The sequence below is a fragment of the Hyaena hyaena genome, unplaced genomic scaffold (assembly GCF_003009895.1).
Source record: "Hyaena hyaena isolate Hyena2069 unplaced genomic scaffold, ASM300989v1 scaffold_272, whole genome shotgun sequence".
In the NCBI taxonomy this organism is placed as follows: Eukaryota; Metazoa; Chordata; class Mammalia; order Carnivora; family Hyaenidae; genus Hyaena; species Hyaena hyaena.
In genome coordinates, this window is record NW_024080906.1 from 498,699 (window position 1) to 515,679 (window position 16,981).

At 37.3% G+C, this 16,981-nt stretch overlaps 1 protein-coding gene across 1 annotated transcript in view; it reads right to left on the reverse strand.

Annotated features, from left to right (window-relative positions):
• SAMSN1 (SAM domain, SH3 domain and nuclear localization signals 1) overlaps positions 1-16,981 on the reverse strand; it is a 142,332-nt gene that overhangs the window by 120,803 nt on the left and 4,548 nt on the right. Inside the window, exon 2 of the mRNA XM_039245898.1 lies at positions 15,375-15,506. Within this exon, the coding sequence (XP_039101829.1) occupies positions 15,375-15,506 (132 nt within the window). The remainder of the gene's footprint in view (positions 1-15,374; positions 15,507-16,981) is intronic.

Sequence of the window (16,981 nt, forward strand, 5' to 3'; positions counted from 1 at the left end):
CTCAAAGCAGCTGCTTTCCATTCTGACTTCTGCTTACATAAGCAGACTGTTATGTATTCAGAGTTCCGACCCTGTATTCCTAGAGGGGCAAATCAAAGAAAGACTAGATATAGTTTTATTTTTAGAACTACACCTGTGTGTGTGTGTGTGTGTGTGTGTGTGTGTGTTACTCTAAACTTCAAAAAGAAGATACCATTTCAGAGAGTCAATGAAATGATTCTGTCTAGTCCATTAATTTGACACTTGCCATAAATACCAAGCAAAACTTGCTCCTGTTAGCTTTCATTTCATTATCCCCTAAATCAAGCACCAATCATTAGTCTTATGTTTCATTCACTAGGGAGTCTGTGGCTTAATTTAATTTTTACCCCTGGCAATTGTTAGGAAAATAAAAGATGAAATGCAGGCAAATTATTACAAATGGGCCAGCAAAAATTAAAGAATATGTCCAAAATGTATTATTATTCAAGTAGATCAGAGTAGACTGTAGGAGTAAAGCACTCTTACATAACTCTGAAACAAGGTAAATTAGCTCAAATTAAAAAAAAAAACAATTCAAAATGAAGAAAGAGAATGGGCCACTTAAGAGACATTTTGGATACTAAATGCTGTATTTCTATTTTCATGTGGTGGTTATGGTTGACTGTCCTTTGGGGTTGAGTCTAATATGTGTCTGTTTCTTGCATTATTGGTTTGTAAATCTTACTTTCAAATCACAAAGTCAAAAGGAAAAATGAAGTGAATATATCAGAAATTGTTGTTGCCTAACTAATGGAAATGTGAAAGGTGTTTCTGCACCAGAGAAAACTGATTGGCAGTAAATGATGGTGTAAATCCCATGGCGAACTTTTAAGACTATAGGGCTGATGAGATCTGACCTTTGATTTGCAGATGAATAAACTGAGATCTCAAATGGTAAATTGACTTGTCTAGGGTCATGCATATAGTACTCAACTTTGATTAAATGTTAGTCATTTTTTAAAAAATTTAATATATTCTTTTGGAATTCTATAATTCATTCACTGGAACATTCACAGTTCATTCAACAAATATTCATGTTTGTACTATGGACCAGACACCATTTTAGATGCAAAGAGAATTACAAGTGTTATTTCTCACAAATATTTACCATGAATGACTGCTGATCTCAGGATCCTGTTGGAGTTCACAGTTTTCTTCACTTTGAAGTTTAAATGAGCTAGCCTTTATAAAATCCTTACATGATGCCAAACACATTGAAGATACTAACAGATGTTATTCCCATTAAATTAAATATTCATTATTAGTTATACAGAATTCTAATACTGAGGCAAGAGTTCAACATAAACACATATACAGACATATATGTATGCATACATATAACTTCTCATTAAGAAGAGTTCACCCAATTTCTATTTTGTTCAACTCATTCTCTTGAGAGAATGAGGATGATTCACTTGCATAGTTAAAATGGTTTTGCTGATATTAAAATACTGCAATTCCAAGAATGCCACACCCAAACAGAATGAGCCTGTTGATGGACATTTTTGGTTCCTGCGCTTCAGTAAAGTTCCCAGAGATGTTCAAAAAAGACATGGAACTTCCTTTTTCAAAAAATTCTAATAGACATCTGGCAAAGAGGATTATGATGCTTCAAAATTAATAAAGTAGTTTTGCAATACACCAGGAAGAGAATGTGTATACACACACACACACACACACACACACATTCACACACACACATATACACAAACCCTTAGCTCTGTTCTCAAAACAAAGAGGACATTTGTGTGACTGGATAACAAAACATCACCCTTGTAGAGGAGTCCTACCACCCACGAGCTCTTCTGCTTTGTCTCGACATCTTACTACAATCATGTGGAGAAAAATCCCATGATGGAGTCTCCTAAGTTATCAAGTAGATCACATAGCAAGTTGGTCTATTAGTAGATGTAGCTCGTCTGAGCCCAACTGGCTAAACCAAGTTGCCAAGAACGATAAGACTTTAAATCATAATGCTTTTCTAATTTCTTGCTTTAACACATTTGCAGAATAATAATGTCAGAGCAGTCCCGTAGCATCAAGCACAATTCTAATGCTTTATATATAGTAATTCACTTAATCTTTATAGCAATCTTATGAGTTGATATTATTATAATTATCTTCAATTCACAGATGAGTAAACTGAGGCACAGAGCAGTGGAAAGTCTTGCCTCAGGTCACATAACTAGCATGTGGTAAAACTGGTGTTTTACACCTGATGTCTTAATTTTTACACAATTCTATTTCTATACTTGACTGCACAGATATAGACTCCACCTGCCATCGAGATCACAGATCTCACAAATGAGTGGTATTGGCCAGACGGAGAGTGACTGAAAAAAACAGAGAAAACATAATTCTATTCACCACTACTAAACAAATAACTCAGAAAATACGCCCTTATCAAAGCATTAATACTAATAATTTACTATTATTTGAAGACAAGTGCATAGACAGCACATTGATGTGTTTAAAGGCATTAATCATTTTGTGGATGCTGCCATCGTCATCAGAGAATGTAATTTATAACAGCACATTTAATTAAAAGTGGGCACTTCAGGAGCCACTGAATTTAGATGACAGTCTGTACATTGGAGGCCCCCCAGTATATTACTACAATTATGTCACGGTTCTCAGAGAGAACAGATTTCATCCCCCCATGAGAATGCACTGAAGAAGAAGAAGCAATGTCAGCTCATCCTGATGGGAAAAGTAGACTTTCTTGCCAGCCTGTCCAGCTCCTGTCAAAAAGTAACAACCCTATATAGCTAATGAATTCTGATATCCTCAAGAGAAGCAGGTGGTGGATGGCATCCCCACATGGCCCGTCATCTCAGGGCAGATCACATAGCTGGTAGTGCCTGGAGAGTGTGCACAGGTACCATATCTAATCCATCACGGACAGAGCTGGTAAATCACATAAAATTTCGCCATTTGTCTAGTGGTGTGCTAAGTGAGCTTTCTATCAATCCTGAACTAACAAACTCCTCTCATAGCACTATAAATACCCTGAATGACAAAACAAGCTACCTAGGGGATGGTTATTTGCATTATAAAAGATTCTTCCTTGACAAAAAGATTCCATCCCAGATTTCTTTTAAAAAGAGAGCTTTTGTTAAGTATCTTCAAATGTGTCATGATTTTTGAAATTATGTTTACACAAGGTTTTAGAAAGGGGAAGGGCAACAAATGTTTATTAATTTCCTGTTTGCTGTCACTTATTATCTTCTTTAATCCTCAGCCCCGAATGGAACAAGAGCAAGCCAAAGTTGCTGGAAGTGTGATAGAAAATGCGATGGGTAAAAATATTAGACTCCATCCTCACAATGAGAAAACCCTGAACTGGCAGTCCCGAAGCTGGCTCGCTTCCCCAGTTCTGCTGCTAAATTAGCAAGATCCAAAAAATCCTCACAGAACCTAAGTTCCTGCATCTATAGAATCAGATTGGTGAACAGAACTTTCAAATCTCTTCCAGTAGAAACAAGTCATGGCTCCTAATCAACAATATTTCAATCCAAAATCAGTAGGGATGACAAAAGCTTTTAAGAGAAAATGAAAGTGAAAATGGGCTTTTTGGCTTTACCGCTTTTTCTTTAAAACATGATTAAAGAGAGAACCATGGCTTTCATTAGATTCAATTAGTAATTGTATCATAATCTTAGGAAATAAAAAAGAGAATAAGGCATAATTAACCTTAATGTATTGATTTTATTTTACTTTAACATAAGTCTCTATTTACGAGAGGAAACTAATTAAAACCACCAGATAGTAATCGCACAGAAATTGGTGACAGAAAACCTGTATGTGATCATAGATACAACGGGTAAAAAAATAAAAATGAAATAAAAGTGCAGGTTTTTTAATGAAGGTAATCTATGTTTTATATGTCAGCTTGTTAGGAGTCATTTTACAATCTAGGAATCAAGAAAAGGATTACATGCACTGTTTTGACACTGACTCCTCTTGTTCATAGTTTGATGAAGACCTAGTTGATGGGATGCCATTGTTAATCTCATTTTCTTCCTTTAGTGTCTATGTTATTAATAGCTCTGTCAATGCTGATGCTAATATGGAGACAGAACAAAAAATTCCCAATTTTAATAGTTTGGAGGCAAGTGAGAAATGCAGTTGAGTGGTTAGAATACCAACCTGAGAGTCACTGGCCTTGACTTCTCCATTACTCATCTATTCTAAAATGACATGTCACATTTCAGTGTGTCCTTTTATCCATTTATAAGACACTTGGCTTTAAGTGCTTTTTAAGCTCTTTTGTGAAAGATGCTAGAACAGCGTGTGACGATAATGTCTTAACCGCCTCCTTTCACCACTTTTAACCCTAGTCCTTCCTTTAAATCTTCCTTTAAATCTTAAATCTCACCACCGTGGCACTGGCACCGTTAAACCACAAACCACAGTTACCTTCTTAGAGGTAACACCTTATTTATTTATTTTGTGCCAACCACTGTACTAATAATGTTAATTATATTGTTACTTTTTATTCTAAAATGATGAGTAAGAGTAACAAATAGTTCCTTCATTGGATAGAAGAAACTGGGCTTGAAGTGTTTAAGGAATCTGTTCAAGATCACATGGCTGGTAAATTTCAAAGCTGGGATTTGTATAAGGTTCATCTGATCCCACAGTTTTCTGCTCCCGACAACTACATTATATATTTTTTGAAATTCCTTCTGAGAATTCTTATAGAAGTTGGGCTTGATGCTTACAATAAGGCATTTAATTACATAGCTGCTTCTGTTTCTCTCTAGATATTTTGGGTATATATGTTTCTTGCTGTAGTTGACATCCATCATTCACTAAACCTAAAATTATAGAAGAAGGAGGAAGAGGAGGAAGGGAGAAAGAGAAGGAAAAAGTAAGGAGGGAAGGAAAGAAGAAAGAGAAAGAGAAACTAGGAAAGAAACTATTCTTGTAATGAGAATAAGATGCATGGTGTCCTGTTCACCCCATGCACCACCCTAAGACACTGACACAAAACTGACTAACATGGGGCAAAAGCTAAGGTCTGGGCATCCATTTTTAATGTAACAAATCTCAGCAGAGACAGTGTGGTTCTGGAGCAGTCATGGTGATAGTGTCCTCTTGATTTGACCACTTTCTGATTGTGACAGAAGCAACAGTCTCTCTCTTCAGTGATGAGTTTTGTAGTGTGCTTCTTGGAGTACTTCTGCAAGCTCAGCTAGGTATCTGTCTTCAACCTCCCAATGATTCTGAGCTCTCATTAACCTGTAATATATCCCTTTCTGCTTAAATCAGCTAGCATAGATTTGGTTATCTGCAAATACACCTGATCAATAACTTGTCGAATTAATTTAAGTTCCTGTATTAGTGAAGTATTGCTGTGCAATAAATTATTCCAAAATTTAATGGCTTAAAACAATACACATTTATTATCTCACAGCTCCTGTGGGTCAAGAATATGGGCATGGCTTAGATAGGTCCTCTGTTTCATAGTCTCTCACAGAGTTGAAGTCAGGTTGTCGGTCCAAGGGTCTGAGGTCTCATCCAAAGGTCAGCTGGGGAATGGCTCCTCTTCTGAGCTCACTTAGTAAATGTTGGCAGCATCTAGTTTTTTGAGGGCTGTTGAAATAAAGGCTATGTTTCCTTTTTGGCTGTGGGCTGATTGCTGCTCTGGGTTCCTTACCACCTGGGTCTCTCAAGACAGGCTCTTGTTTCATCATAGTGTTCAAGCCAAGAAGGCGATAGAGCCAGCCTTCTAGCACGACAGAAGTCAGGGACTTCTGTAACCTAACTATGGAAGTGACTTCCTGTTACTTTTGCCATGTCCTATAGGAATCTAATCATACACAAGGGTGGGGGCTACACAAGAACTTAAATATGCAGGTATGATGCTTAATTTTGTTTCAACTTTGTCAAACCAACTATTTGATCAGAGTAGCCTAGAGGTCAATATGAAAGTAGTTTTCAGAACACATTAACATTTAAATCAGTAGACTTTGAGTAAAGCAACTACCCTCATTAAAATGATTGGGTCTCATCTAATCAGTTGAAGATCTAAGACAAAAAGACTGCAGTCTCCCACAGGGAAGAGAGAATTATGCCACCAGACTACTTCTGGACTCTTGGTATTTTTTTTTTTAAGTTTACTTACTTATTTTAAGAGAGAGAGAATCCCAAGTAGGCTAAGCCAAAAATCAAGAGCCCGATGAGCCACCCAGGCACCCCTGGACTCTAGTTATAACATCAACTCTTCCCTGAGGCTCTAACCTGCCAGCCTGACCTGAAAATTTCTGACTTGCCAGCCTCCATAATCACGTGAACCAATTCCTTCAAATATTTTCTCTCTTAATATCCACAACCTAGGGACATTAGGTTTCTCTATGGTTTATTAGAGATCATCTTAGAAGTCTGTCTTCTACAGTTCCAAAAGGAAAATAATAGTATTTTATGTTAGACAACAGTCCCCTTCCAAAATAACTTAAAATGTATTTAAGGAAACATTTTAGAGCAGCAAAGGGCCTTAAAGACCATCTAGTCTCATCTTGTTATCTTGTAGAGGTGGAAACTAAGATCCAGATAGTGTAGGGACTTATTCAGCACTGTTTAAGAACAAAGCCAGGGCAAGAACTCAGTTTTCTCTCATAACGCTCTTACCATTGACCTATGAATTATCCTAAGTTGAAAGCTGAGAGTTGTACTGGTATACTGAAGACTGATTATAGTGAAGGAAACTGTTCACAGGCAAATGAACCACTGGTCAACCACAAGGTTGGTCCTCCCTTGATTGTTCTTCCCATTGTGGATAATGGTTTTGTGCGGGTGCCTCCTCATCCTCCAACCCAGATTTCTTAATGATCAACGGCACACATAGGCAAGACAGCAGACTGGGGTCATGGGTACTGCCGGTGGCTCTGCAACACAGCAAAAATACTAGCCATACGGGGATTAAACCCTTGACCTTGGCCTCATTAGTGCTGAGCTCTAACCAACTGTTAGACATGTATTGTTTGTCTTTATTTTTATCTTTTTAAATTTTGTTAATGTTTATTTATTTTTGAAGGAAAGAGAGACAGAGTATGAGTGGGGAAGGGGCAGAGAGAGAGGGAGATGCAGAATCTGAAGCCAGCTCCAGACTCTAGGCTTTGAGCTGTCAGCATAAAGACCGACGCGGCGTTTGAACTCAGATCCATGAGATCATGCCCTGAGCTGAAGTCGGACGCTTAACTGACTGAGCCACCCACATGTCCCTAGTTTGTCTTTAAAACTATCTTTGAATCTGCTACATTATTTTCTTTTTTTAAAATGTTTATTTTTGAGAAGCAGAGAGAGACAGAACACAAGCAAGGGAGGGGCAGAGAGAGGGAGACACAGAATCTGAAGCAGGCTCCAGGCTCTGAGCTGTCAGCATACGGCCAGATGCGGGGTTCGAACCCACAGACTGTGAGATCATGGCCTGAGCCGAAGTTGGACGCTCAACTGACTTAGCTACCCAGGCGCCCCTGCTATGTTACTTTCTTATTAACATCTGGTAGCTGGGAACAATTTATTTCTCCAGTGCTTTTTTTCAGTACAGACTGTTAATGAATGAGTATATTAAAAAAATTAAGCTTACATTTTAATAATATTTAAGTTAAGATGGACCCCTCCCCCAAGAAACGAAATAACAACAACAACAACAAAAACCCTGAAATAGGAATTAGGCAAACAAGAGTCACTGTGATAGGTTTTCTTGTTCACTGCTGTCTACACATGATGGGAAATCTAGGGCTGAATTGTCAAACATTGCACTCAACCTGAGTGTTCATGATTTGAGGCAATTTGTGGAGATTAAAATCTTGGGTGTTCTAATGCACATCAACAATAAATCCTGTTGCTTCTTCTTGTCCAGCCCAGTAAAAATCAATGCTTTTAGGTAAGGAGTGTTGATTACAAATTATTTTTGAGCCGTTATTTTAAAACGACATCCGAGCTCAAGTGAGAGTTTGACTTAAAGTCATTTAATCAAGGATATTAAATTAAAGAATCACTCTGCCCTAGTGTGATGGGTTGCAGAAGGAAGGAAAATGAACATTAACATGCATTATGCCAGGTGCTTAACGTGTGTTATAACATTTGATCCTCACTACAAACCAGGACGCAGACATTTTTATCCACATTCTATTGCTCAGGAAACTTAGGGTCAGAGAAGTTCAATAACATTTTCAAGGACACACATTTCTCAGCCGCCTGGGGAGCAGGAATAAAACTCAAGTCTATTAACTACATTGCCCATCTCAAGTTCTTTCTGCTATGTTCTCTATCATCAGATTATATTTAGCATATATATGATAAGGTCAGATTCTTTATCTTCCTATCTTCGATTCCTCTTCACTGCTTATCTCCCAGAAGCTCTCTGCCACTCACCCGTCTCTTGCTTTCCCGATTTCTCTAACTTGCATATACACACATTCATACCACACACACACAGACGCACACAGACACACTCATGCACACTTCTGGCAGAGGGGCCAAAGGACAAGATTAATATTTGGGAAGCCAGAACTCCAATCTTGACTCCATCTGTCTCTTCAGACAAATTATGAATCTCAACTTCCTCATTGGGTAACACACACATGTTCCCTATTGTCTGATCTATGTCTAAAAGTATATAATTAAATGTCTATCATCAAGTATTTTTATACTTTAATATCTATACTTCCCTAAGCAAAGTGAGGTATGATACTACCTGATTACTTTGGCCTCTCAATACTGTTGAAAACTGCTGGAAATTGTAGCAAAGTCTTTTTGTAGCAATTCTTTTGTTTGTGATTTATATTTAATGTAATAGTATTAGTCTCTCTTTTTTTTGGCCATTCCTCTCCTTCTTAACTGGAAAAAATCAAAAATCTTAATTTATCACCACTTTAGAAGACCCAAATATTACAAAAGAGTTGTAACTCACTTTAAATGTTAGGCTAATATGTAAGCCTGGGGTAGGGATGATACAAATTCTTTTCTTCAGGGGCGCCTGGGTGGCTTAGTTGGTTAAGCGTCCGACTTTTGCTTAGGTCATGATCTTGCGGTTTGTGGGTTCGAGCCCCGCATCGGGCTCTGTGCTGACTGCCAGCTCAGAGCCTGGAGCCTGTTTCAGTCTGTGACTCCCTCTCTCTGACCCTCCCCTGCTCACACTGTCTCTCTCTCTCTCTCCTAGAAATAAATAAAACATTAAAAAAAAAACCAAATTCTTTTCTTCAGAGACAAAAAACAGTCACCTTCAAAAAGCTAACCATTTTCCCCCTCCACTGCAGAGGAATTCCAGAAGTAAAGGGGCACTGCTTTCATTTTCTGGTTCGTTTTTTTTTTTGAGGATGGTAATGCTAATGATAAGAAAGGTGAAAGACTCTGAAGAAAGGATGGTGGGCATAGTAGATGGACATTTAACATCTCCTCACCTTCCTTCTGGTGTGCCTCTATCTATCAGAGGCCAAAAGGCTAAAAACTACATTCTACAAGTTTCCTAAAGCTCGAATAACAGCTATAATTTAGGTGTGGCAGAATATATAAGCATCCATGTGACATTTGAAAGGTGGGATGTGATGTGGAAGCTACAATCTGGTAACCATGTTAAGAAATTAGTGAAATTCTATTTAAATAACATACCTAAAATATTCTCAACAAGTTATTAATGTAAAAAATGTTAATAATACGGTTTATGCTTTTTTCATACTACATCTTTAATTGGAGCACCTGGGTAGCGCAGTCAGTTGAGCATCCAACTCTTGGTTTCGGCTCAGTGTCATGATCTCATATTTCGTGAGTTCAAGCCGCACATCGGGCTCTGTGCTGCCAGCTGCTTGAGATCTTCTCTCTCTCCTTCTCTCTCTGCCCCTCCCCTACTGACACTGTCTCTATTCCTTTCAAAATAAAATAAACTTAAAAAAATTTAAATATGGCATGTATTTTACTCCTATTGCCATCCACATTTAGACTAGCCCCTTTTCAAGTACCCAGTTGCCACCTGTGTCTGTAACTGCATAGCCCTAGGGGGTCTGTAAACATTTTCTGTGAAAAGCCAGATAGAAATGTATTAGGCTCTGTGAGTCACATATAATATCTATAGCACAGTCTTTTTCACTTTTGTTTTTAAGCAAACCTTTAAAAAGGCAAAAAGTACTCTTAGCTCATGGGTCATAAAATATAGGACCCTGGGGCTGCAGTCTGCAACCTCAGCTCCAGTGTGATGTATCAGCCCTTCCCATGGTTTTTGAACTTCTCTGTTGGATCCTTCCCACATATGGAGAGGAGGAGGAACAAGAGGAGATTGTCTTCCTGCAACAGAACTCAGCCAAACTTATGCAAAGGACACTATAGAGGGCATGGAACTCTAGGGAATTTGAGCTACTTTCCCAGGTCAAATAGTTGGCAAAATGGCAGAGCCAGAATGAGAACTCTTATTTGCTCAACTCCAAAGCTCATGCTTTTCGACCCTGCACATACATACTCCATTATTAAGACTTTCTGGGGTGCCTGGGTTGCTCAGTCAGTTAAGCGTCTGACTTTGGCCTAGATCATGATCTCATGGTTCGTGGGTTTGAGGCCTGCGTTGGGCTCTGTGCTGACAGCTCAGAGTCTGGAACCTGCTTCAGATTCTCTCTCTCTCTCTTTCTCTCTGACCCTCCCCTGCTCACACACACTCTCTCTCTCTCTCAGAAATAAATAAAACATTAAAAAGGTTTTTTTTTTTAAAAAAGAACATTATTAAGACCTTCTTTAGCGTGATTAATGGAACTTCACTGATCCATTCATTGAGTTTATAAATATTTACTGAATGAACATTTGTGTAATATATAAATAATATGTTCAACATATAAATAATAGGGACATTGCCCCTACTCCACATTAATGCTATTTTTGTAAAGGCTTAAATTTCTTATCAATTTAACTTACGAGTTACAAAATGAAGTGAAAATTGGCAATTAGTTGCTTACTTCAGTCAATAGAGATGGCAAATCAGATAACTCAAGACTGATCCAGTTAACCCCAACTGGCAGAGGTACAAATACTTTATGTTCTCACTGTATTTCTAAACCAAGATATTTTATTAGCTTCAGACATAATAAAGAGGTGAGGTACTAAAATAGGTACAGAATCAAGCTGTAATGGCCTGCATTTTAACTAATATAGTAATAAGGTAGTCAATCCTTAGCTAGGCTAATATACTAGTACATTTTCTTTCAGCATTATTTACTTAGTTGCATGAGTATTCACTCCATAAAACTTTTACCCTTTTTTTTTGGCAGTGACTTTCCTAAACTCTCTGGCTTTGCTAATATACAAGTGGATCACTTATTATTCCTCTTCACAAAATTTAATAAAATCTTGTATTTTAAATTGACTTATTTTTGGAGCAGCTCTCCATTATCAACCCCCCTGGAACTGCAATTAAAATGGAAGCTGGGTATTTCAGATGTTCCTCACTTAAAATCCCAGAATACTGAATAGACAGTTTTTCCAAAGAAGACATGCAGATGGCCAACAGACACATGAAAAGATATTCCACATCACTAATCATCAGGGGAATGCAAGTCGAAACCACCATGAGATATCACCTCACACCAGTCAGACTGGCTCATTTCAAAAAGACAAGAAATAACAACTGTTGGCAAAGATGTGGAGAAAAGGGATCCCTTATGCACTGTTGGTGCAAATACAAATTGGTATAACCACTGTGGAAAACAGTATGTGGGTTCCACCCAAACTACAAATAGAAATACCATGAGATCTAGCAATTCCACTTCTGGGTATTTACCCAAAGAACATGAAAACACTAATTTGAAAAAAAAAATACACACATACCTATGTTTATTGTCACATTGTTTACAATAGCCAAGATATGGAAACAACCTAACAGACCATCGACAGGTAAATGGATAAAGAAGATGTGGTTTATATACACAATGGCATATTACTCAGTCATAAAGAGAATGAGGTCTTGCCATTTGTGACAACGTTGATGGACCTAGCAAGTATTATGCTAAGTGAAATAAGTCAGACGGAAAGACAAATATCATATGATTTTACTTAGATGTGGAATTTAAAGAAAGAAAACAAACAACAAAAATAACAAAAAGAGAGACTCATAAATTTAAAGAACAAACTCGTGATTACCAGAGGGGAAGAGGAAGGGGGATAAGCAAAATAGGTGAAGAGGATTAAGAGGTATACACTTCCAGGTATAAAATAAGTTACAGAGATGAGATGTAGAGCATAAGGAATATAGTCAATCATATTGTAATAACTTTGTGTGGTGGCAAATGGTAACTATACTTATTATTGTGAGCATATCATAATGTATATAAATGTCAAATCACTATGTTGTACACCTGAAATTTATAGTATATGTAAACTATACTTCAATTAAGTTTTTTAAATTTATTTAAGCAGGCTCAATGCCCAACGTGGAGCTTGAACTCACAACCCTGAGATTGAGAGTCACATGCTCTATGGACTGAGCCAGCCAGGTGCCTGCTAATTTTTTTTTTTAATTTAAAAATCCTCAAATAAACTTCTTTCCCTTTAATATCTATTTGGCCCTTAAATGTGAAGCTAATTTACACTGGATTATCTCCTCTGGAACTCTGAATTATTTTATTCTCATCTATGTAACATCACACCTTGTTTAAAACAGTGTTTTCTACATCATAAAACTCCTAATAAATAGGAATAAATAAAAACATGTTTAAGGGGAGTCAGGAAGCCTAGGATTCTTTTCTAATTTTGAGTTTTCTTTTCAATTCATGTAACAAATTATATCATTTTTAGAATGGGTTATTAATTTTCACTATGACAACTAGATATATGCTGTCCAGTTGGCTCTAAAGAGTTTAAATATGAGAGTACCTCTCCTCTCTGGAAAGGTCACAGATACATTTGGGTTGAGGACTGGAAGCTTGAGACATAACTCCATGAACTTTAGGGGTGTTTTATAGAACATGAATCCAAAGAGAATAATATTTCCCTGATACTTTCAAGACTAGTCCAAAACTTTTTTTTCTTCTTGAATTAGGGGGGGTGGAAAGGAAATGAGAATACTAGGAAGAAAAAAGGATCCATTCATCAGAGGATCAGAGGGAAAGTTCTAAATCACTAAGTGTCATTATTAAAAGACTGACTTTATTTTATCCAAGCTGTGGAATAATTTTTATAAGGAATAAAATATCAGTGGTAATTCGAAACGACTGGTATAATTTAACAATTAATATTAGAATCAGTGGTTGAACTGTCTGCCTTTCAGTGTACACACACCCCCCACACACACAAATTTATGCTTGTATGTATGCACATATTTTTTAACTAAATATGGAGCCATATATATCTATATGATATACATGTATATACATGTGTGTGTTGTGTGGATGTTAGATAGATAGATAGATAGATAGATAGATAGATAGATAGATAGAAATGTACCAATTTAAATCATGTTTTTATTATTCTCATCTACTTTTGCAATGTAAGTGAAGTTTGATAAAAATTCTAGTAGACTGTTTGGCCATGGACTTGTTTGTTTTTCATGCATATTTATTAAACTAACACATTTAAAGAAATATCTTCAGGCTCTTCAGCCTATTCAATTTTTCTTTTTAATTATAGAGTAAAAATGCTTACAAACATTTCGTGAACTCAGTTGAGAGTCTCTAAGTAAGTCTGTCTCTCACTTTAATGTGTAAAATGTATTGTTGCTTTCTCATATGCATATCTCTCAACATCAACATCTTAATGGATATTGAAAAGGGGATAGACTGGGGGAAGGGCTTATGCTACGCTAAAAGTTTTTTGGATTATTTTACTGAGACTTATTACTGAACTTGTTTACTAACTAACTAACTTACATCTGTAAGCTATATAAAAAAGAAGTTCACAAAGAATGTCCCCACAGAATAAAATAGGTATGAATGAAGGTAGGTATAAAACTTGAAAGTACTGTACTGTAACCCTTTCTCTAGAGCAAAGAAAAGATCTGGGTTTGAATCCTAGGTCATCCTCTTTTTAAGTGGGAAAGTCACTTAACCCTTCTCAACAGGGTTAAGTTATTGTAAAGATCAACACAATGTCACATGTAACACCACCTGCTCCAGTGCCTTACATAAAGGAAGCAAATGTTTGTGTTATTGGGGAAAAATATGGTTGTAAGGGCAGAAGGTGGCATCCAAATCTAGAAGTCTAAACAATTTTTTTTCCTTTTAGTTTTTTTTAAATGTTTTGTTTACTTTTGAGAGCAAGAGAGACAGATCTTGAGCGGGGGAGGGAGCAGAGAGAAGGAGACATAGAATCTGAAGCAGGCTCTGGGCTCTGAGCTCTGAGCTGTCAGCACAGAGTTGGAAGCAAGGCCCTAACTCACAGATCAAGAAGTGGAGCTCACAGTCCGGGAGACCATGACCTGATGAGCCGAAGTTGGACACTTAACCAACTGAGGCACCCAGGTGTTCCTAAAAAAAGTTCTTTATTTGTAGCAGACATGGGATGCTTTGTACTGTACTAAGCCACAATGGAAGCCACAACAGAAGCAAAATAAATTTGTTAGTATGGGATTAATTTAAATACAGTGCTATCAACTAAGAAAACAGCCAGCACTGTTAAACAGGGACAGGGCCAATTTTGCAGAACACGGGGAACTCTGTGCCTCTAGTAATTATAAAGATAATTCAAAAAAATGATCTGCTTTTGCATTCCAGTCATACTCAAGCTTTGTGAGCTCACGATGTGTGCCCATAAATTTAAGGAGCAGCTAAAGAAAGTGGTTAGCACAGATTTTAAAGCCACCAGTGGTACGCTGGGGTAGGCACCAGAGATAATGAAGAAATAAATATTCAGCCATTGGAAGCCAGTTAAACCTCTGGTAACTTGAAAATGACTACAGTAGGAACATTTACACCATGACAAGTAGCAAATGTTACAAATGTGGGGTCCCCCCAACCCATCCTCAACACCTGATGTACCGATAAACTACTGACAAGCTACTGATACAGACCCACATATATTTAATTGCCCACTTTAACACTTCACGGTTTAGAGCCATTAGTAAGTTAATTTCCCTTTCTCTCTTGCAGTTTCCTCACCTCTGATAAGATATAATTATTTCTTTGTCATAACACTGCTTTGAGGATTAAGTGACTTAACTTATGTAATCACCTAACACATACTCTATAAATGGTAGTTCATATTAATAAACTAAAATCACAAAAGAGACAACAATGAAAAGAAAATCAGAAACTAAAAGTAAATGAAGAACTGCCTGTGAAGAGTAGTTTTCACTGTGTTAACAGGTATCATTAAGCAAATGATTCTCAATTTATAGCAGAGAAGTAATCCACTCAACTCAAGGCTTCACTCACCATGAAGAGATTGTTGTGTGCTTTTCCACTCTCCCCAAAGGGTGAGATAAGAGAACCAGTCCCGACAGAGGTGCTTCCTTGGTTAGCTTGTTGCTCTGGGGCTGGCTCGTATAAGCTATCCATCGAGCCCTCCTGCAATAAAAGAGATTTATGAGGCAAAAAATAACAAAATGATATTTTCCTTGAAAAGACATCTACCCTACCTACCTACTTGTATAAAGTACTCTATCCAAATTCTCCTGGGCGTAGAGATTTAGAGTTAATGGTGTGCCAATTTTCAGCTGTGAACAAGACAGTAGAGAAAGGCATCCTCATAACTCACTACAGAGCCAGGGATTCAAACAAGACTCAAGTGTTGGGGAGCAATGCACAAAGGGAGGCAGTTTCTCAAGAAGCATGATGAAGACATCAAGTTCAAGGTACCAAATAAAGGCCTAGTTGGACAGCAAGAAACTGTTGGGTGTCAAGTCACAGGTTTCAGAGATACATACCACTCTAATTAGTACTACACCCGGTGTAAGAAACACAATCTACTGTACTTGGGCTTCCTCAACTGTAAAGCAGCACTTTCATTCATGTTACAGACGAGCTGTCAGGGTAAAATGAGTAGACAGAGTGTGCTTGGAAACAGCAAAAGTATTTCACAACTACAATAAAGGCACTAATATTAATGTCTATAGTATTCATATTAATAAATAATAGTATTTATTTGTTTTTATTCTTTGATGAAATCATGAGCTTTAAAATGTATGATTCTGCATTTAAACCCATTGTGATCTATACTATGAATTTTCCTTGCATTTGGGGAGCAAGCTAATTAACTGAGTTGACTTGTTATATTTTCTTCTTTTGAGACAAACTTGGGCTAGTTGTGACATCATCTGGAAGCAGTCATAAGGGAGAGAGGTATACATAAAGTATCTTGAAAATTTCTATAGTAACTGGTGAGGCCGATAATGGTGTCATAGGTCTATTGGATTCTGAAAAAGTTTTCTTGGTTGAAACAATGAGTAAAAAACTATAATGTGGCTTTGAATATGTTCTCATCTTTAAAAATGAATTTTATTAAGATGTAAGCTAAGATTGAATTCTATTTGCATTGTCTACGTATAGAACTTTAAACTAAAATGCTCTATAGTTTTATGTTTTAAATAACTGCTGCTCAAAACACATGGGAAATTATTGGGAAAATTAAAGACTTAAGTAAGAACTAAGTCACATATGCTCTAAAATCCCTAAACATCTAGGAAGACTGAGAATGTGACTGAAACACAAAGCAGTGAATGACTGTAAAGCTTTGGACCTGTTTAGTGTCCATCCACAAACAGGTAGCACTGGCCAGATCTTGGGCTTCATGGGGTAATGTACAATAGACATCTCCACCTAAAGCAACTCCATGCCGAAATCCAGAGGCTACAGCAGCACTCATGATTAGAAAGAAGACTGGGGGAAAAGAAAGTTCCTCTCAATAGCGGCTGGGACCCTTGCTTCCAGGAAGGAATGTGTAGGCCAGAAAAGCAAAATTTAACAACACAGGCAGGAAAATGGGATCTGAAACAAGCAGCCAGCTGGTTCAGTGACTGGATGGGTTAATACACCAGCTTTGG